This window comes from Epargyreus clarus, unplaced genomic scaffold, assembly GCF_041222505.1.
Source record: "Epargyreus clarus isolate Ecla_fem2 unplaced genomic scaffold, WU_Ecla_fem_2.2 ptg000019l, whole genome shotgun sequence".
Taxonomy (NCBI): Eukaryota; Metazoa; Arthropoda; class Insecta; order Lepidoptera; family Hesperiidae; genus Epargyreus; species Epargyreus clarus.
Genome location: NW_027332227.1, coordinates 9,499,071 through 9,523,037, shown reverse-complemented (window position 1 = coordinate 9,523,037; position 23,967 = coordinate 9,499,071). Strand labels below are relative to the sequence as shown.

Below are 23,967 nucleotides of genomic sequence, written 5' to 3'. Positions count from 1 at the left end.
GGTGTTTGTGTATTGTCAATGTGTGTGTCCATGGCACCCACGATACAGGGAATCCTAGTGTGGAGCTGTGAGTGTAGAAAGCCTTTGTTTGTTTGTTTCTATATGAAGTCTATCCGCACTTGGCCAGAGTAGTGGTAATTATAAAAAAAATATATTGCTTTTTTTTAAAAAGGAAATTTAGACAAATTTTTTTTATATTTGAGTAGGTAGCACAGTAGAGAGACGCTAAAATTAGGCAAAGGTTTTAAGCACGAATAAATATAATACATTTTTACAAGAAATAACGTCCTACGTAGTAGAATTCAAAATATTAAAGACCGTGTAAGATATTATAACTAGAAACCTACTTATTACATTAAGCGATGTACAACATGTAGAGCGATATGTAGGCTATTTTCAAGCGGAAAAATATTTCTGTACTTTTTGTTTTACTTTGCATAATGTATGAACAGTTAACATATATGTAAAACGGTGTATAATAATGTACACGAATAAAAATCGCTAAAGATTTGATGTTAAATAAAATGGGAAGAAAAATGAAATGAGAAAAGAAGTTTTAGAAGAACTGATATGTACATATATCCTTTTATGTATTATTCATTCATATGGTATGCAATGTAAATATTTACATGCTGTCAATATCGTTTCTACGCTATTAATAAAATATAAGGTTTAAAGGAAGTAAATTTAAAAGAGATTTTATTTTTATTTCAGAAATTCATATTACATTTTTACGTAATTTTAAATGTATCATGCACGTTATGTAATAAGTAATAAGTCTTAACTCATTTTCTTATTATCTATATATGTGTAAAATCCGTATTAATTATATTGTTTTATTTTAGGAGGTGGTTTAGAACCCCTAAAGATCGCTGGATCATATCGTTCGGTGCTACGCTTGCCGTTACGAAGGGTGACGGTGTCGGACTACGGTGCCTATAAATGTGTCTCCAAGAATTCCTTGGGCGATACCGAGGGCACTATAAAACTGTATCGTGAGTAACACTTTTCTACATTGTTACATTTTGAAGAAACAATTTACAACATTTATTATTCGCGCTCTAAATACAATTCTAGCGTCAAGAGCGTTTTTTTCTCTTTTATGATAACTCATACAATCGTACCAGCCAGTGACAATATGAATGAGAACATAAAATAACACACCATGAAAATAAGATAAATTAATTAATTAAAATAATACTATAATGAAATAATTAGAATATATTTCTTACAATACGAAATTGATAGGCCAATGATATGATTGTTGGCCTACTTTGAAAGTCTGCGTTTGAAGAAACACAGTTTGCAGTTGTGTTGTGTTTGCGGAATTTTCGTGTGCTTATTAAAAATTGTTATCATGCTTGTCAATAGAAAAATAAAGTAAGAAGAAGTTTGAGAGTTAGATAGTTTGATAATATGAAATCAAAATTGTATCTGACTGGTGTGGTTGACTGGGGAGTAAGCTTTTCTGATTTGTGAAATGGAACTCGAGTGGCGCTTTACTCGAGGCTTTAGAAAAAGATCACACACGTATGTAATTCATAATTATTTAGAATAGATCACAAATGTATATGGATTGTAATGTTTTCTATTATATTTAATTATTTTTACCATTAGCTACTTCAATATTCTTGATTTACGAGTATAATGTAATTTCAAATATTTTGTTATTTTTATACAAGTTTTATAGATATAGCAAGTGTAGCGAAAAAATCCAAGTTTGTGACTTCGTTTTTGTTCATTATGTCATAATTATATCATCACATATTCAGTTTCACAAGTGGATAATGTGAACTGCGTTAAATTCCAGATTCGGTTAATTACATACGTACGAGTATTTAACGTGAAACACAAATTTTCAACAATAAACTGTTCTAAATAGACGGAAGTTTGGATCATTTGTCTTTGAAGACAATTTAATTTATTATGCACACAATGACTGCATTAACCCCAACTTGTATGCAATGGCAATTTGTATCGTATATTATATACGGTTGATTATGGACTAATTACTTCAATTACATTTAAATGTATAATTATATGGAATAATAATAACGGTAATTATGTTTCTACTACGGGCGTAAACGATTAGCTGCTTAAAAAAAATGTCCTTTTGTGAACTTCCTGTCAACATATTTTTTCCGACAACTATTTTATTAGAATAACTGTTATTGGAGTTTTTTTTTAATATTTTAACCTAACGTTTAGGCAGACGTGCTATCTGATGAAAAGTAGTCAACGCCGCCTATGGACATTTGCAACACCAAAGCAGTCGCCAATGCATCGCCGGCTTTGTATGAGAGCTCTTTTTGTAAATTTTTTGAAGAGCCCCATGTCATAGCGCTCCGGGAATACCTCAGGAGGAAGCTCAGGAGGAAGTTATTAGTTTATGTAGTCGTATTAAGTATTTTGCAAAAATAACAATAATTGAACTTTCAATCTGAATATCTATTTTACCCTGTATCTATATTGTAATTCATTATTATTTTGCCTTATAAAAATAAACACGAGATTGTCATTCCTTAATTAGATAGGAATACTAAAACAAAGGAGAGTTTTATCAGGTTTTGTAAATAAAGGTTTAAAATGTGTATTCTATTTTTATAGCCATGCCACCTCCGCCGATGGATAACAGAAACGGTGAGTAACTTTAATTAATTACATTTATCTTTATGTAGTACTTTGTTATTACTTTTATAGTATATTTTTACTTTTAACTATAGTCCTTATGAAAATGATAAGTAATGTCTAAAATACTTACAGTTGTCCAACGGCTAAATATTATGGCCGACAGATCGTCTGAAAGTACGCCATATGGAACGCAGGGTATGTATTCTCTATTTTCTTGCTTTTAGTACCCGCTTATATCTACAGACATGGAACGTGTCAGACACGGGTCGTGGCAGGCAAAATCATATTTTTCTATACAATATTCTGACTGACCAGGCCTGTGAATGCGTGGTTGTGTAACAGTAGATATATGGTAATATATTAATACACTCTGTCTAGGAAATACCGCTCTGTCTGTACCGTACGCGTCTGACACGCTCTATGCCTGTAAAAACGAATCCTAGACCTCATATATTAAAAGATTCAATTTTAATTATATAAATAAAGTAAATGATATTTTATTACATAAGATTGCTTGTACCTAATATTGATTTCAAAAAAATACTGAACCGATTCTAATTAATGTATTCTTCAGATGTACATCTAGGGTTTATGTAAAAATATTTCAACGCGAAAGTAAACGCGGCCCGCGGTATTAAATAAGGTTGTTATTGCTTTAAAAGCTTAGTGATTCATCTAGTTAACCTACTAAAGCTCGAATTTTATTCTTCCAATAAAATTTGTTGCGGAAACAAGCAGTTGACCTCAATTCAATCAACATTCGTTCTTTAAAGTCGTCGATGTAAAATCGTTTGACAGATATTGCGAGCATTATGTCAGTATTTTTTATAAGCTTTTATTTAACTTGCTTTGCTAGGTCGTGTGTATTGTATGTACTCATAGATATATCGTCAGTAGGATAATAATTTATCGGCGCGGTGTCCCTGTAGTTCCGGGACCAGAATAGGGCTACGGTATCCCCTGCCTGTCGTAAGAGGCGACTAAAAGGGGGCTTCCGGGGTTGCGGACGGCAAGAGTGGGAGCTCGAACCGCCCGGTCAGCAACCCCGGGATGGACGGCGGTATGTGTGGTCGCATACCGTCGTGAACACCAGATGGTGTGGTGAGTTTCAAGCTCACCTGGGCGGAGCCCGACGGGGCAACGCGCCAAGTGGACTCCGGTTGCGTTCCGTTGGAGATCCCGGAGTCCTCTACGCAGCGCCGAGGACGGCCACCGGGGGGGTTTTAGTGCGGTAAGAATCCCACATAACCCCGTGTCGCTCCCACGGCATAGGGTACCTTTTGAAGGTTTCCCCCTCGTTAACAAAAAAAAAAAAAAAGGATAATAATTTATGTATGTGCTGGTCAAGCCTTGCCACTCAATTTTAAACAACTTCAACAGATTGAACTGACATTTAGCATACATATTTGGTTTGAATGACAATACATGATTAGCTTAATGACGTCATATTAAATCCAATATGGCGGACGTCCTAAGATGGCAGACTAAGTATTGTTTATGCGTCCCTTAGAGTGGACATCAAATGAAGTGAAAAAACAAATAAAAACAAAATGATGCTATTAAAAAGCTTGTTTATACTCCATTAATATAAGGTTATTTATTTATGCATACTAATTGAATCAAAAATTTTAAATTTAATTTATATTTTTGTTAATCAACGCTTATGGTGTTAACTAAGGGTTGATTGTCTAGTGTGCCGTACACCGCGAATGGATACGGTCACTACGACTCAAATCTTCCTGACATATGTCATATTATCTCGCTTATGAACTTGCATATCACGAGACAAAAGTAAAAGCAAAAATCTGATATTCCTACTCAATCTATGTCAGCTGGTTAGACTTACTCGTAACGTTTCGTTTCGGCAAAATCATACCCTGCAAAATACATGATATGGGATGTAAGGCTTTGCTATGTCTGAGGTTTGTTTCATTGTTAGATCCATCAACGAATGTGTATGTGGAACGAACTAATGGGTTTCGGGTTTGTCACTTTGGATATCGGATGGGTAGAATTTAATGAAAATAATAATTGCTTTATTATTTTGTTTCATATATTTTGATTTGATAATTAAATAAATAATCCATAAATTCGTTTGTTTATTGTTGTGCTTATTAATGCATTTTGATTGAAAGTTACCACTAAAATTACTTTTATAAATATTTTAAAATCCCAATCAGCGTTTCGCGGCATTAAATATTCTCTGTGGTTGCCTGTTAAGGGAGAAATTTAACTAACCTTAATTTGGATATTCTATTACGGGCGCCGTAAAGAGTTATAAAACGAACAAAAGAAATTATTTTGCTAAAAAACATGTACAAGCTAATTAGCGGAATGTTTTCAGATTTCAGATTACAAGACTTCAACAAGGCGGCGATATTCTCCGGGGATCACTTCTTTTGTGGGCTTTTGTTATTAGTACTTACTAAGTTAATGTCGATCACATGAAATTATTTAAGTAGAGAAAATCCACTTGCGGTTTACGCATATGCTACTAGGTACAAACAGTATTGACAGAGTGCTGCCCACATGACAGTAATACTAAAAAAGGACACATTTTATATAACTTTGTTCATGTAAAACTACTGAAGTACCTCTTCTATTACTGTGCGTAGGGCTTATTGTTATCTCTTGCTTGTTTAGTGCAAACTATTGCTTTTGTTGGACGTTATGAGACTCAATCGGATTACAATGATGTATGTTCTTGTAATGTTAACAATTTATTTAAAAAGAAGCGTTTGACTATAAGAATTTTCCTAAATAGCACATTATGTTTCTGGCTTTTTTATTTCGCTTGTTGGTCTAATTTTAGCAAATGCTTTTATAACTTCGTTAAATGAATTTTATATAACAACAGTATAAGGTGGTACTTTTTTGTTCTGGTCTGTTTGAAGGGTGTGCTTAAGGAGAGACTCGTATATGTTACCATTTACCACTAGATAAACTAAATACAAACATTTGCTAACTTCTATAATACAAAAAAATATATTTTGTTTTGGTGAACCAATACTTGTATTATTTTTAAACAGTTTAAAAATATTTTCAATAAAAAAGTAATATAAATTGGTTAAATATTTACTTCTTTTTATGGTCTTTGCGGCGTTTCTTAATGCAATGTTGTTGTACCGTGTCCATCAAAGTTAGCTTCGGCGCTGCCCGCAAAATGTCGATTCTCTACTGAAACTGTATCATTATTTGGAAAAGGTCTCGTTTGTTGTATTATTAAACGGATACGTCAATTAGGGTTCACCTTTTTTGAAGAAAAAATGTATTTCTTGCAAACTTATAGGTAGTACTTTGGGAAAAAATAGTACATACATTTCTCCGAAGACCTTGTTTTTTTGTCAACTCGACTCACTTTAATATAACGCCGACTTATTTCTAAATATTGGAAAACCGATTTCGGGAGAGAGGTCCACAACATTTACTACTAATACTACATTTACTATAGTACATTTTCGATTTTTTTCTATAAACGAATATAGAATTGACTTTAATGTAGGTACTACGATATAACGGTGACAACCCTACATTGATATTGTCAATGTAGCTACAACGTGCATAAAATAAATTTTGTATTTTTGATGGGTACTTAAATATAATGCGAAAAGTACTTCAAATTGACAGTGGAATTTGTAGTATAAGTATCATTTCATGTTTAATTGTATATTTATTGTCTGATTATGTTCATTGTTAAATATAGTAAATGTGTATTATTTTGTCAATAATCTTTGCATTGAATATCGGATTCTGTATATTTTCACATTTATTCCATTATATTTGCAAGCATAGACTTTTAAAATATGTTTTAACCTTTTGTATTATTGTAGAACAATATTAGATTTTTTTAATTAGTTTCCTAACGTTAACTAGTCAATAATTATAAATATGCCTATAATTATAGATTAAAATTGAATGTAATAGATTGGCAGTTAAGTTCCCGCCATTTCTTAAGGTTAATTTTCAAATATAAATTAATACTTATTACTTAATAATGCATTATACGTTGTTGTTGGTAACATTTTTTACAGTTTAACATGATTTTGATCAGTCGTTTATGACTCAAGAAAGTTATTCCAGCACATTCGAAATGCCATTTTAATGTTCTGAAATTCACATAAAATAAGTCTAACGAAAAAACAAGAATTCAGAACTGAGAACGAAACATCTAATCATTTAAAAAAATTGGGATACATTTTATGATACCTGGAATGTTCAAATTAAACTGGCGGGAATTTATCTACCAACCTAATAGATTAAAAAAAAAGGTAGATTATCTAAAATTCTCAAATTACCTGAGGCAACATATCTTCAATTCTAAATTAAGCTTGAATTAGAGGTAAAATAAATCTATAGTAAATTGTATAGCTGAGAATAAAATAATGAAAGTATTACTAACTATAGACTGAGTTTAAGGAAAATGTGGCTTGTACATAGAGGGGCGTAGAGACTGTAACATATCTGATTATGCTTGATTTGAACGAGATAAATAATTTGGGAGGCAGTCAATTACGGAAACAGACATTTATTAGACTTATGCTTTATGTAGTATCTATGCATATTATTCTTCGGCGCTGTAGACTCGGAGATGATGATAATATGTAATTGTTTAATATTGATCGATATTGTATGCAATATGTATGGATAAAAATGCTTTATTTTTACAAAAATATACGGGCATTCGAGAAAGAAAGGCTTCGCAAATTATGCGTCTTTATCAAGCTGTTTAATATAATCAAAATTTGGTTTAACTGTCGACTAAATTAAAGAAAAGTAGGTTTGAAACTCATTTGCCTATTAGAACTTAAGTTATTTTTATAGAAGTAATTTAGTTGTACATATGGACCATTGTGGCTATTACTTAAAAATAAATAAAATGGAGTATACACATTTGTTGTCATTTAATTTTACTTTACAAACGAAATATTATTTGGAAGGTGACAGAACTCTCTATCAACTCCGGCGGCACCACCGCCACACCTATTTCTGCCTAATAACAGCAGTGTTAAGCGCTCTGTACTGTGCTCTGGTTCGAAGGGTGTGGTAAGGGACATATACTTATCAGAGGCATACCAGCTTAGTAAGGTTTAGTAAGTGGCTTACTAAAGGTAGCAGCGAATCCGTGGCCGATCACATGTAGAGAATTAATCTTATCCGGGATTAATTACAGATGTTCGTAGTAGCCACTTACCATCAGGTGGCCTGCAGGCTTGTTGGCTCCTCCTATATTATAAAGTGACTGTCGTTCTGTTGGTGTGTGGTCTATGTATAAACTAGTGACGCATTTCAATGAGTTTCTATATTGCGTGGGGTACACGGATTATGAATAGCCGCATACAATATATTTGAATAAAAAGCGACAAATTCAGGAATTTCACTACGGCCCCGTAAAAACATATAAATTTAACGTATCTACCATCGTATACGTCTATCGAGCACCATAAATTTTATTTTTGCTCCAATAAAAGAATATTCACGAATATGTCGCAAAAATTAAAACGTCAATAATTTTGTAAAAAAATATAAACACTTTATTTTTCTTTTATATTGATGTAACAAGCAAGCTTATTTATTTAAATTTTGAATGAATAGAGTTTTACAATTATAAACTACTGTCCTATCTGAATATTAGTCTTCTGTCAAAATGAGAATACTTAAACCACCATCTTCCGCATTAGCCTACTTTTGAGAGGTTTTTTTTTAAGATTTAAAGGTAGATAAGCAGATCTCCTTATGATGTTTTCCTTTACGTTTAACGCAATTAACATAAAACATAATTAATATACATGAATTTGAAAATAAGAGATGCTTGCCTGGGATTCAAACCCTGGACCGATCGACTGGTAGACCGCGTTCAAACGTCTGCAAATAGAAACGCTGTTACGTCTTTAATTGAATTTATTTCAGGTAATTTCTTATCATTTAGATATATTAATTTGTTTTAAAGAAGTATTAAAATAATAACAGAATCGCCACCGTGATTAAAGTTATTAAAATGTGCTCTCTTATTATACACAATGTATATTCTCTTTGAATAGCTTTGCCTAAATACAGTACAAAAGCGAACATTGTTGGATAACTGGATGCTTAATTCGTTTGGGAGATATCCTCGAGAAGAATATAATGCATTCGGCTTTAAATTTACTCTAAATTTAAATTATATTCACATGCGCGCATTTATGTCATCACCGTTTCATTATATTCAGTCTTTTCACACGTAACCACAACTTCGCCACAAGGCAGCGACTAAATGTCGGCAAGTGACGTTTATGTTGCGTTGTGGTAGGTACTACAAAGACATGTCTGTCTCTTAAACGAAGAGTTGGAGATGTGCGTATTCGGAATTATTTATCACTTGCTCAAATTCTGAAGGAAAACATCGTAATCGCCTACACACCTAAGAGTCCCTAAAAATCTCAAGAGTGAACCTACTAAACTACATTTAGCCAGAGCTGTAGACTTAACACCATCACTCAGAGGAGACCCCTACTCAGAAGTAGGATAGTAATGGGTAACGACGACAATATGTATATTCTACAATATGTATAGTCTATTTATTGTATGCGTGAAGTGGCTATTCACGATAGCAATTTACAGAATATTTTCACATTACTCCCGCTACGGCCATGTAATGTAATTTTATATCTATTTATACTTTATAATAGTTCAAACGAGATGAAATGAAATGAAATGAAATGAATGAAATGAAATGAAATGAAATGAATGAAATGAATGAAATGAAATGAAATATATTTATTTTGTATAGGCCAACGACGGCACTTACAAATTGTCAGGTACAATTTTTTCTTAAACTACTACCGGATCGGAACGCGACCTCTACTGAGAAGATCCGGTAAGAAACTCAGCGGGTTTGTCTTTTTAACGCGAGGACATCGCAGTGCTATATACCATTGCATCTGATGTAAGGCAAATATAGGGTTGGCTATATTACTGGCGCAATGGAGTCATCTTCATGGCTCTAATAATGTGGTAATGTGGTAATAGAAGTGGTGCTCTTTTATTACGTTAGACATTATTAGAAGAGGACAAAAGTCCTCTTTTATTATCCTTATAACAGCGAAGCTAAAGTATGAAAGATGTTTTAAACAATGTTATTTTTAAAGAAGACCTGTCTAAGTACCTTAAATTCAAACATGAAACTCTGATGTACCAAGATTTCCAATCTACAACTATTCATTCTATTAATCCATCTTATGTTATAACTACAATATATTGTAGAGTTGCCGTATTTTAATAAAATGTACGCTTAGTGAAATTAGTACGACTTGCAGAGGTATTCATTTGTAAGTTATAGTTGCATAGAATAAAAAAAATAAAAAATATATTTAATTAGTAACGCCAAAGAGATATATCATCTTACGTGCAAAAACAAGTACATACAGTATTATAATTCAATACATCAGCAGAACACAGTTTGAAAATAGTAGTACAAATTTACATTTAAATTTCTTTGCAAGTTTACTCACGATATAAGATGATAAGATCTTAAAAATATCACTGGCTCGTCGTTACAGTAAATAACACGACGAAACTTTGGAAATGGGAATACTTGAGGATATCAAAAGTATTTTCGCTGCAATTTAAAACTTTTAAAATTCCTAAATGCCTGAAGTAGTGAGAGCTGAGAGGTTTTACTCGGAACTGATTTAGTTTCAATATAACATGATAACAATTCGGAATTATATTAGTAAAGCAATATTTATAATAATTTAATTAGAACTAACTACATTACCATGAAGGGACGTTTGAAATATACTTAGAATACTCCTTGATTTTTTAACATACAAGTACCTTAAACTGAATTGGATACTCATATCAATGTAATTGAATTATCCTATGATTTCAAATATTTCAAAGCTTATTTGCTTATTTCACGGATAAGAAATCAAACGCGGCAATCAAATGAAATTCAAGATTTCATTTAGAATGTGTTTTGAATATACCGAAATATACCGAAAGGCGATAGACCTGCAAAAAGTTTCTATATCATTCGATGCGATTTTGTGTCTAACATATAAACATGGATACATATTCTGAGGTATTCCAGTTTAGTCCTCAGGGGTAGCAGCGGCGTGGTTACAGATGTATATCGGCGGCCGTAACCACTTACCATCGGGTGATGCAGTCCACCTGCTCGTATGCTACTCTTATATACTTTTTTACTGAGGTAAACATGACTTCAGATTTCAGAACTCGTAATAAATTACTCAAATTTCTGAAAGCCTTAACACATAAACAAGCATTATGAGGCTGTCTTCGGGGCTCATGAATACACTAACCTATTATTTACCAATCAGTATCGATAACAGGGAAGCATCGATACATAAAACCTTTGTTAGCTGTTACATTCTCTTTAAACAAAGCCTGTATTATATGGCGTTCATTTCATTGTTTCTTTTGTTTTATCTAATTAACCACCAGTATTTTCTGGTGTTGTCTTGACGCACTGCACGAGTATAATGGGTATTTCATGATCTCATTAGAGTTTCACAATTGGCAACCTAATTAGATAAGGTTTTTAATAAAACAGTAAAAGCGTGGGAATTATGTATTTACGGAAGAGGTTAGATTACTTACGTAATTAATAAAATCCGTCTTTATTTATTCAAACCAATGTTAGCTGAGAATACAACCAATAGATGTAAATATTAGAAATAAATTATGATTGTATTATATCGGCGAGTGCAATTTGGTCCCACGCAAAAAATATGTGTTACATCGCTCGCTAAAAATCACATAGCATTCTGAAGAACTATAACTTAAAATTTAGCTAGAGTAAAGTCCATAGGAAATATTGTAGAATGAGCAATAACAGACCTTTGTACTAGGTATTATACGTACTTAGTAATGCTAATACTCCTTTCTGCAAATATCAGGGGTAATAATTGTACCAAAGCACGCCAATGCTATCCGTAGAATGAGTTTTTATGAAAAATGTTACCACTATACGTTATGAACACAAAGTTTAAATTTCCAAGATTTTTGTAAGATAAGCACTTTAAAAAACATATTATGACCATAGATTAGTAAAGATGACTCACTCCTAACAAGAAAAGGGAAATTATAAAAAGGTCGAATAAAAAATAACTTAGCGACTGATAATGACATACTGTTTTAATAACTTGTGCGACTACATTACTAAGTGAGTGACTGGAAATATAGAGAGGCAACTTTAGTATTAGGATAGATCAAGTTTTTCTAATTGAATTGGTTAGGTTAGGTTGGAACATATAAGACAATATAAAACTAAGCGAGCAGGGCGCGGCAGCGCCTATAAGCCTTATTGTTAAAGCAGAAAAATAATGACGTATTTTATCTACATACACAATTTATCTTTCAGCTTTCTACACATATTCAATTAATTAGAGCATAGGAGCTCAAATATCATACTTTGTAGGGGATTATTATTCACAACAATATGTGCACGGGAGGGTAATAATTATGCCGTGGTGTAAGGTTTCAAAAGGTCTTGTACATACAATACTGATTTTGTAAGGCAGAATCAATCAGTCTCCAATTATATGTAATATAGTGTGATATATTAGAGGTGCTATACAGTAGGTAAATAATCTTGATACTATTTTTTTAAGTTAATTTTCCCTGAATTTTCAAACTTAATAATTTAAAGAAATTTATTCGGTTTTGAGTATGACGGGGTTGTAATAAAATCACGTGTTTAAAGACATCATTGCAACAAAACATTTTACCAAAATTTTAAAATTCATACACAAAAGTTTATCACTGGCTATCAAACAAAAAGAAGGAAATAGGTTCAGAAAAAAAAGGTTCTGTATTGTTTTATTTTACCAATATACGTAGATTCAAACCAACTTAACTATATTCTATTGTTACTGGCAGCTCTAAAATAAGACCTCCTGTCGAATAATAAACTAAATTTCGTATTATTAACTCCATCATCAGGCGAGTCACATAGTCGAATTATCAAAAAACAATACTAAATATGAAATTGTTTCTTCCAACTGTTAGCCTTAAAATTGTAAAAATGTCTCAAAAGTTCTTGTTCATGTGGCAAGGTGCCCAGAATGCGGGTTGCATTTCCTCGCTCAATAGTTATATTTTATGTGGTGGTACGGTTAAAGAAATGTGCGCCTCAGTAATAATTTCTGTTGTGACATTCGTAATCAATAATGCAGTTTGAAAACTTGAGAAATTCGTGGAAGTTTCGCTGCAAAGTATTCATGTTCAACGTGAGAAAGAATAACTTTAAACTCTTTTGTTAGGTAATAAATACCTATTATTATTGATCGTGTTAAAGTTACAATAAACAATTATATTATTGAGCTGTTTGATACATAAGATATTATAAAGTCGTGATTAAAACTTTGTGATAGTAAGCTACCAACATGTATGATGATTAAAAACCGTGCAGTATGCACCACCTCCTATGTCCGTATGCAAAAATGTAATATACACCTCTATAAATACCACCACATACACGTGTTTTGCTCGAAAACGGATCTGAGTAGGTTACGTTAAAAGTTAAGTTAGTAGTGGTCCTATTACCGCAGCGTGACACACCATGTCGCAGGGTCTACGGACATCGACGAACTTCTCCTTACCTGGGCAATTGCCTCAGTGAGTGCACTACTCACCGGTATGGTGAGCTGCCGTGCGCTAGACTGCAATTGCAGATTTAATCCTCTAGGTGGGCGGAGGACACCTTTTTTTTTATTTTTGGTTACTAGGGGGAAACCTTCAAAAGGTACCCTATGCCGTGGGAGCGACACGGGGTTATGTGGGATTCTTACCGCACTAAAAGCCCCCCCGGTGGCCTTCCTCGGCGCTACGTCGAAGACTCCGGGATCTCCAGGGAACGCAACCGGAGTCCTCTAAGCGCGATTGCCCCATCGGGCTCCTCCCAGGTGAGCATAAGCTCGCCAAATCCTCTGGTATGTACAACGGCATGCGGCCACACATGCCGCCGTCCTTCCCGGGGTCGCTGAGGGCGGAGGACACCTGCCCCTCCCAGTTTGCGTGGGAGCGGTAGACCGTCAGGTGGTCAAGCGTGAAGTAGCGCAAATGTTCTTAGCTGGGGCTACCCATTGTCAACGCGCACATACATAGGGCGCGTCAACATGGCCACAAACCTATCAGGGTAAGTTGATGACAATTGCCAATTTTGAGTGTAAGGTACATATTAAAACTATAAGACCCAAGCTTTAACCTTAGTATCACATACGACTTTTGTTTTATTTAGATATACTTTTGTCATAAACACTGCTGCATGCTGTGTGTAATCGTTTCTGTTTTGTCGCCATAATTGGGTGTTACTTATCGGATTGTATATTGTTTGCGTGTGAATTTTATATTGGCTGTTGCTTTAAAAGTGTAGTGACGTCACATTATATTATAGGTACTTCACTATTTTAATAATCTTTCCATTATGTTGTCTTATTATTATTTATATTAATAAAATTATTACGTTAATATTTATAAGTTAGTATCATCAGTAATATGTTTTATTGATGTTATTTTTTTAAATATCCTTATTAAACCACATTTTTTATATTTTATCGGTAATATATATGATATATATATGGGTATACATATGGGTGATTTTTTCAAATGGGTCTTCAGGGCAAAACCCGAATCTATAAGGATTAGCGAAAAATGTTTAAAGGAGTTACGAGGGCAATTTTGATAAAACGTAAAAGTGTATGTAGTTTAAAATAAGTGTTTCCCCAGCCCGGAATCGAACGAATTCATTTTGAAAAAAAACACACCCTATATTATGCGAATATCGGATAATGTCACTTATAATGATCAAATTCTGAGAAGAATTTTTATTTATAAATACGAATAGCCAGTGCCCGAAATTAAACTACAATTATTTTTCCTATTTTTCTACAAATCCTTGCTCCTCAATATCTACTAAATAAAATTATTTGTTTGACATCTAAAAGGGTTTTACTGTTTTGTTTTCTATTGTCTATTTATATATAGATGTTAAATAAAGTAACTGTCGAAAAATCATTAACAATACGAATAGATACAATATTAGCGAGGCCCATGTGTAATATCACTCAATTAGCACTGTCAAGCGCAACTTGAAGAACTTCCATTCGCCCTCTCCAGGGCATTCTCAGTTCTCACGCACAAATATATTTCTAGTTACTATGAAACTAAAGAGGCTTTTGCTCAAGGTTTCTCTTCATCTATTTAAAATGTTGTGAATAACAAATACCGTATTTTAGAAAAATAAATGTTAGAATTTTCATTACTTACTATAAAATGCTATTTTTATATTTTATTTTAAACTTAAAACTCGTGTTTGTGATGATTAAAAATATTGTTGAACTATTTTGTTGCACATAAAACATTGTACTATAAGGTATATTGAAGAAAAATATACTTAGCGATTTATTAATTATATTTAATAATATGTTAAAGTTTAATAGTAAAATAATTCTTGAATATATTATTATCTACTATATCAATATTTTCCTACGTTTCCTAATTTTTATTACGTTATAAATAATAATATATAAAATATAGAAATAATATCCAATAGATTGGACCCGCTGATATTTGAAAAACAAAAATAGAACATTAAAAAATAAAAATACTAAATATTTTATATTCTGCCTAGAAAAAATACGAAATATATATAAACTTTGACAAAATCACATAAAATTAAGATACCTACTAGTTCCTTAGATTGTCAGGTCTAGCACCCGTAGCCTACATCAGCAGACTAGATCGCGGGGTGTTGCCATACTAAGGACTAATTATGCCGTCACTTCCACCCTTCAAAACGGTATATGACGACGCATTCATCTGCTACGAACGCTACTTTGCAGGTTGTGACCTAGAATAAGACTCAAGGATAACATACTTTTAGATAATCTTTGAGCTTTTTTAACAGACTGCAGGGTAATGTTTTTCGAGCGTATGTATGTAATGTATGTATGTCATATTCTTTGCCACGCCCTGCCCTGCAGCCAAAATAGTTTGATAGATTTTAAAATACGAGGTATCGTTGGATCTATTTAAGTTGTAGGAGTGGCTTAGAGTTCTTATAATATAGGAGTAGCAGACGAGAATGCAGTCCACCTGATGGTAAATATCTACTGCCGCCTATGGTCATCTGTAATCAACCCCAGATAGAGATAGATATTCCTACCTGAGTTCGGCCCTAGATGCGCAGCTATCCCTGAGGTCTAAGCCGGAACGCCTTGAAAAAGTATTTCTCCCTTACCACATCCTTCAAACCAGAACACAGCAGCGCTTAACACTGCTGTTATGATGCAGAAATAGGTGTGACGGTGGTGCCGCCGGAGTTGAACCACAAAAGGCACTACCAACTTTAAGGCAACCCTACTTCCTCTTTCATTAATTATTTCTAAGCAGTCAGCTTTTTTGTTTTTATAATAATTAATGATACTAGTTCAGCGATCTAGAAAGGTGGTCGTTTTTTTTATTTTCGAGGGGGGATTTTTACCGCACTAAAACCCCCTCGGTGGCCGTCCTCGGCGCTTGGTGGCGAACTCCGGGATCTCCGATGGAACACAACCGTAGTCCTCCGAGCGCGATGCCCCACTCGGGTTCTTCCCTGGGGGAGCAGTGTACGCTCCTACCACACACCTAGTGTTTACAACGGTATGCGGCCACACACACCGTCGTCCTTCCCGGGGTTACTTGCTGGACGGTTCGAGCCCCCCTCTTGCCGCCCGCAACCCCAGAAGCCCCCTTTTAGTCGCCTCATACGACAGGCAGGGGATACCGTAGCCCTATTCTAGTCCCGAGATTACAGGGACAAGAAAGGTGGACCTAGTGGTCTTTTCATTCAAAAAAAGTACTGTTTCCAAGGGGAAAAAAAAACAAAACTTTAGTTGGTCGTCATACATATTTACATTTCAGGTTCAGAGGGTAAGTTTACACGTAAACAATATTGACATTTGGTTCAACACACTGAATTGTACTTCACTGCATAGTCTCTTCAATGATAATGTTGACATGTAGTACACCGCCAGTCGTCAGCCTTGTGTCACGTATATTCAGAGCTAAAAACCTCGAATTCAAATAATTTAAAACAATATCCAACCTACTTATAGCGCCCCCTACCGGTAAATGTCATTATCGTTTTTCGTGCAGCCTGTGTACATTTATGATTTTTCAAAATAAGAAATAAAATAAGTAATTTATAGTAAAAATTGTTAATTTATAACAAATATTTCAATTAATAATTTATAAAAGACGTAGGTGTGATATATTGTGCAGAAAAGTTACAATGGAAAATAAAGAATTTTGACGAAATTATTCTGAAGACTTGTACTAGGCGGCCATTACGAATGCCGTCGCAAATTGAAAATGTATTATTTTCATTTATTAAAGATAAGATGATAATCTTATATATTCATGAGGAATGACAAGGTAAATTTTTACATATATATTTTTCCAAGCAAAGGATTTTTAGATTACCATATTGTTCTGTAGCAAGGAATTTGACGTCTTATGTTCATTAACTAAGCTTGTCACCTATTTAGGTGATCTCGCTTATTTAAATCCTTATATAAATCTAGCTTATATAAAGCTATGAACATAGAAATAGGGTGCTATTTAGCCCATTATTTGCATGGGTACTAACCCGTTTATACTGAGTATTTACTCACATAAAAGAATCTACTATTGAGTAGAATATACCTAAAGGGTATTCACCCGTTCAAATAAGGTTATGACCCTTACATATTGGATATTTACCTACATTACAAGAAATAGGGTGCTATTTAGCCCCGTTCATGGGTACTAACCTGTTTATATTGAGTATTTACTCACATAAAATAATCTACTATTGAGTAGAATATACCTAATGGATATTCATCCGTTCAAATAAGGGACCCTTACATATTGGATATTTACCTATATAACAACTATAACAAGATACTACTATTAAGTAGACGGATACAACGGATATTCACCCATTCTAATAGGGTATTATGTCCTTCACATTGGGTAAATAACCCATATAACAAAATACTAATAATCAGTAGATAGACACAACTATTACCATCGAGTGGGTGTAATGATTTTAATGAATGAACATTTTATTGAAGAATCATTCAGATTAATAATGTACATGATACAGGATATAGAGATGACAATTTATATCCTTTTGTAATACTCTAGAAGAACCTAAATTTGGTTTAACCATTCATAAGAATTTGGTATCTAGGTAGATCAGCATATTATAGAGTAATTTACTAAAGGAACTATCCATCTATCTAGATGGTGATAGATAGACTAAAGGAAAAAATAGTTTAAAGGAAGAACACTAGCCTCTAGGAAACTGTGGGACGGATAACACATGATTAGACTTTAAAAGTTGCACAAGTCGCAGTTACTATTGTAGCTGTAAAGAGTCAAAAGCCATGCCACATCAGGCGAATGCTTACTGCTCTCGAGCATTTGACATGATTGTTTCTTAATAATTTTAAATTATTTGCCTTTATAAAGATAATTTGCTATCAATTATCTTATTACTGGTGCTGGTCATTTATTATGTATAATAAATAATAAGAAGAAATTTCATAGTACAAGTACTGGAACAAATAATCAGCAAAATGGTTTAAGAAACAATGATTGTTCAATTCATATATATATAGTACAATATTTTATAATAACAAATATAACGAAGATATTTACACTTCATCCTATGATAAACTTCATCCAAAAGTTTGAGATACTCATACCAAATAGGGTCATTATCTGACTTACAACAAGCCTCATGCACAAATACCTGTGTCACAGAAAGGCTTGATCGAAGTTTCCTTTGGAATAAATCTTCAATCACAACAGATTTTTAGGTGAGTGGTTAATAATGTGGTCGATTATAATTATAATTTTAAAGACCAGTTGTAACAAATAACTATTGACCCAAGCTTTGCAAGTGGTTAGCTTTAAGAGTATTTGTATAAACACTTAAACTCATTATTCTCAAGGAATGAAGATTTTGTCAAAATATACTCGGTATGTATGTAGAAAGACTTCTCACATCAGTGGTAACATATTGTTTACTCTTAACCAATTTTTTACAATATTTTTACTTTACCAACACCTGATGATGGTGATGTTGGTTTATATTGAATATCTTGGTCTTAATCTTGAGCTTTAAATAAAGCCTGGCATTCCACTCACTACTTACTATTGTTTTCAAGAATGCATATTTGGATACTAATTCATGATTACCTTAAACAGTGTTTACATGTCTATGGTTAAATGGAAATTATATGCATTTCAAGTTCTTTCCTTTGGTTTGAGCAGAACACTATATTTATGTTAATACTAACCTTTTAAACATACACAAGACCATACATAACTGATTAAGATCTAGGGACATTGTGTCAGTTATATATTTATATAACATAGTTCCTATTTGAAATGTCATAATAATGGACAAGGAAAAATAACGACACTTAGTAATTTAGGATCATAGACATAACAAGCTATATCATTCTTTAGGATTTAATGGTTACTTAAGAGATAGTTCGATAATTGGAAATAATACAACTGTTAAGGTTGTTCATTGTATTATACAAGCAATAAATAAATAAAAAATCAAATTGCTTTACCATTAGATAAAAGATTAAAAATCAACACAAGGGTGAAATAAAAAAAAAAAAAAAAATAAAAAAAAAAAAATTATAACAATAATATTAAAAAATAAAAATTATAATAAATGCAAAGATATGTATATATATATATAACAATTTTAATAATGTTTATCAAAATACTATCCCTCTTACAGATAGATATAATTACAGGTGGTAGTTGTCATATTATTTTTATTATCGGGACACAATCAGTTATGTAACATATGGTCATTATTCTCGGTATTTTTGTTATTTGATTTAAATAACAAATCCGATCAACTATTTAAAGTTAAATGCAGCGTTACTTGTGCTTAAAGATATTTTTTCAATAATCATCTTCAACACGGTGAAACCCTAATACGTGTAGGCAACGCCACAGTTATTTCATATAGAAACAGCATGGTGTTTAATACCCACATTTAACCGTAATATCAAGGCACATATTGGATTTATTGAATACCCAAAAAATGTTTTTATTTCCCTAATACATTCAATAATTTCAGAATGAATTTGCTATCACTAAATCAAGATTATACATTGCGAATTAACACTTTGAAGGTTTTTAAATAGATTTATTTACTAGGAAACCTACAAGAAGTATGACTTACATGTCATGACTATTTAAATGGAAATATTCATTTTATTTCTAATAAAATAATTGTTGTTAAAGATTATCTCTGAACGGTTGGGGAGTTTGTGGTAGTACCAGACTGGTCCAGACAGTCCTAAAAAATAGTGTTAAAAAAAAAATAAATAAATAAATAAATAAATAAACCTTTCATTTTGGAAGGGTTGTTTTTTGGGTCTCATATGAATTTAAAAAAAAAAAAAAAAAAAGATCTAAATCCATTTGTTTTTCGTCAACGCTTTACCCTGTATGTTACTCGCTTCCTCGAGGAGCGTTTCGTTTCTATACACGAATCTCAAGATTTTGTTGCTCTACAAGCAATGTTAGACGCAATAATGAAAACGTGATACTGGTGCTTATAATATTTTGGCCTAAACAGTGTAATTAACTAGATCTATCTGTAGACTGGTTACAATATTCTTTTCATTTTGATATATATATATATATATCTAGAATTATTTTTGTTCTTAAAATGCATATTTAGGTTTTCTATCCTCCATATCCCAAGTATGCTATTACTTGGGATAGTTACATCTGATGTATAAATATTTTTAGCGAGTTAAGTGTAAAATATTATATATTATTTAATGGAGATGAAGAAAAAATACTATTTACTTTTTTTGGTTATTGTAATTACTCATATAGTAAAAAGAAAAAAAAAAAGACAATAATAATATATAAGTAATATATATATAAGTAATATATAAAAACAATAGATATCGTATATATTATGACGTTCACTTGGTGTAAGCCCGTGAATGCCATCATTACTACCGATTCGCCTACATCTGAGTCGAGACTTCTAAAAAGTATACATAAACATAATAATAACATTATTGTATATTAACCAAATTGCTTGGCGGAAGATATTGTATATTAAATTGCCACATGAATTTAAACCTTACTATAACCAGTGTTCAAACAATCTAGTATTACCATTATTTCATAGTAATCATAGTATTTGTCCAGCACATCCTTAATAAAATTACCTAGATAGGCCTAGTAACACTTGAGAGTTACAAGAATAAGTTTATTTCCTTTATGTAATCTTATAATACAGTGACCTCCCAGACGACAGTTTCTAGATTTTATCAACCACGGAGGATGATGGCATTGATATATCATTTTTTACAATACATACCATTAGAGAGCACGCATTACCACGCTGCTACGCTGACGTCTAAACATATGAGTGTCAGTTAAGACCCTCTTAGAAGGATAGCTGAATGGATCAGATCTAAGTTCAATTTTGTAGTAGAGACGTTACATCAAACGTATACTTGATAACTGTAATTAATATTTAAATAGATATATTAAATTAGGAATTTTAAAAATAATAGGATTTAAAGGTTTTTGTATTTTGTTTAATAGGCTCGTTATTTTACAAATCTCTAAACATCTACATGTCAACATTATCATTGAAGAGACTATGCAGTGAAGTACAATTAGAAATTAAACGAACTTACCTAAGTGAAGTTCCAATTTCAATTGTACGAACTGCATAGTCTCGAAATGATATTATAACCCACCCACCCATACTTATATACGATAAGTATTACCCATAATATCATCTATGTTGTAAAATAATCGAGCTAATGAACTTACATCTTGACCCCAGGATCTCTAAACTTAATGACATTTACCGGTAGGGGGCGCTATAAGTAGGTTGGATATTGTTTTAAATTATTTGAATTCGAGGTTTTTAGCTCTGAATATACGTGACACAAGGCTGACGACTGGCGGTGTACTACATGTCAACATTATCATTTCGAGACTATGCAGTTCGTACAATTGAAATTGGAACTTCACTTAGGTAAGTTCGTTTAATTTCTAAATAGAACGTACTCGTACATGAAAAAAAGATACAAATATTGTCCATTTTGTATGTGATTTATGTCGGTTTGTGTTTTACATCTTCAACAGAGTAAATATTAAAAATCGGCCAAGTGCGAGTCGAACTTGCACACAGATGGTTCCGTACTACAACATTTTCATTATTATTATTATTAAACATTGCGGGTATTGCAAACTGTGACATTTTTCACTTTCTTTTTTCAATCTTTCGGTTTGTAACGGTTTTTACCTGATATAATATATGTGTTATAATGATGTATATGTCAATACTAAAAACCTATAGGTACTTAAATTGTTAATAAAATAATCAGACTTGATAGGATTAAAGTGCAATCTCGAAAATAAAGCAATTAGTAATCTTAGTCGAGCTCGCGCCCAGTTTCATTCTGTACTACCTGCATAGAAATGAAAATAGAAACAGATTTTCTTTGTGACATAATTATTATAAATACGTTACGTAATTGTATGAAATCCTCGGTGCGCGAGTGCGACTCGCATATAAATGGTTTTAAAATACATTTTTAAGTGTCTTTTAGAAAATAGTTCTACGTTCATATGCAGATTTGCATAAATATTTTGAATCTGTGCAAAACCAATCTTCTGTCTAAGTAGTGGCTAATCTTCGAGATATCTAAGGGTGGTAACACACGAGCGAAAGTAAGCTAGCACAGGAAGATCCTTGACGATTGTAGACGACAGTCGGCAACGGTTGCTGACGACTTAAGGCGATAAGCTGTGAGCCAGCGACGGTGAACATCATTTATTTATTAATTTTTCTCTGATATTTTGTCACGAAATTAAAGTAGGTAGTAGAACGTAGAACTAGAAGGTGGTAGAACCCTTTGTGGTTCGACTCCGGCGGTACCACCACCACACCTATTTCTACCTAATAACAGCAGTGTTAGGCGCTGCTGTGTTCTGGTTTTAAGGGTGTGGTAAGGGAGAAAGACTTTTACGAGGCGTTCCAGCTTACTCCTCAGGGGTAGCGGCGCATCTGTGGCCGACCTCGGGTTGAAATATCTAAACCTATCTGCGGTTGATTACAGATGTCCATGGGCGGCAGTAGACATATACTTATAAAAAAAAATACGCGTGGCACTCGGAGACTGCCGCGGTAAAGCTATTGCATAGCATTTTTTATGCTATGAAAACGCTCAGAAGGAACTCTAGAAATACAATATATTCTTCCATAATCATCAACATTTACATTAATACATCTTTATCCACTATTTTATCATATCTCCATTATATAAGACATTGCAAATATCAGCTGACATTTCATAACTCCAAGCAAGACTGAACATTCTAAAATATAAAATAGCAAAGTATTTAATAAGTGACGTAAAGTATTAACAACCAGCAATATAAGTGGATCAATGCGATGTGCCTGTAACATTTGGCCGAATGTTACAGGTACATCGCATTTTTCATTAATAAATGCACTTTGTTTATTCATATTTAAAACACTTTGTACACAAATTATTTGTACCATAAATCATAATGGCGTTTTGATTTTGTACTGTCAAGTCTGTCAGTTGTAATTGTACGTTTAAAAATTACAAACACTCTTTTACGTTATTTTATCAATTCAGAATTCAACATAGCTTATGTTGATAAAACATATTATTTGGATAATATGGTAATATAATTTTGAATTCTATAATGGGAATATAAAATATACTTCACGCAATTTTAAGATTTCCGCACGGATTATAAAAAATGTGTATTACTGCCATCTGTGTTCAAGTTGACGAATTAAGGTTATCAAATAAAATAATAAGGAATGTAAAATAATACTTTATTCAATTATATCCATATTTTTCTATTGACAGTCAACAACTCGGTTGCCTGGAGACTTGATATCCAACAGTCCTCCACCGCTATTTTCACTTACACCACCAGGGGTGCCGGCAGCATTTGGTCAAGGTGACGGCGCACCAGTATGCCATTTTCAGTTCTGACTTCATAATGGAGTCTACCTAATCTTCGGATGACGACTCCGAACTCCCATTTAACTCTTGGGTTGGTGTAACTGCGGACTTGTACTTTATCACCTTGTCCAAACTCCTTCGTTGGCGGTGCATTGTAATGTAATCTGGATAGTGGGGCGGATTTCTTAAATAAGGCATTCATATATGTTCTTACCTCTCTGCCGAACATTAACTGATAAGGTGATAACCCTTTTGTATTAGGTGTACGTCTCAAGCGTGCCTTGACAGTTAA

The 23,967-nt window shown here is 33.0% G+C and overlaps 1 protein-coding gene across 1 annotated transcript in view; it reads left to right on the top strand.

Annotated features, from left to right (window-relative positions):
- The window catches only part of LOC140750357 (opioid-binding protein/cell adhesion molecule homolog), a 34,079-nt gene extending 26,568 nt beyond the window's left edge, over positions 1-7,511 (top strand). Inside the window, exons 7-10 of the mRNA XM_073083833.1 lie at positions 846-995; positions 2,608-2,640; positions 2,764-2,826; positions 4,976-7,511. Of these exons, the coding sequence (XP_072939934.1) occupies positions 846-995; positions 2,608-2,640; positions 2,764-2,826; positions 4,976-5,079 (350 nt within the window). The 3' untranslated portion in view covers positions 5,080-7,511. The remainder of the gene's footprint in view (positions 1-845; positions 996-2,607; positions 2,641-2,763; positions 2,827-4,975) is intronic.
- The last annotated feature ends 16,456 nt before the right edge of the window (positions 7,512-23,967 follow it).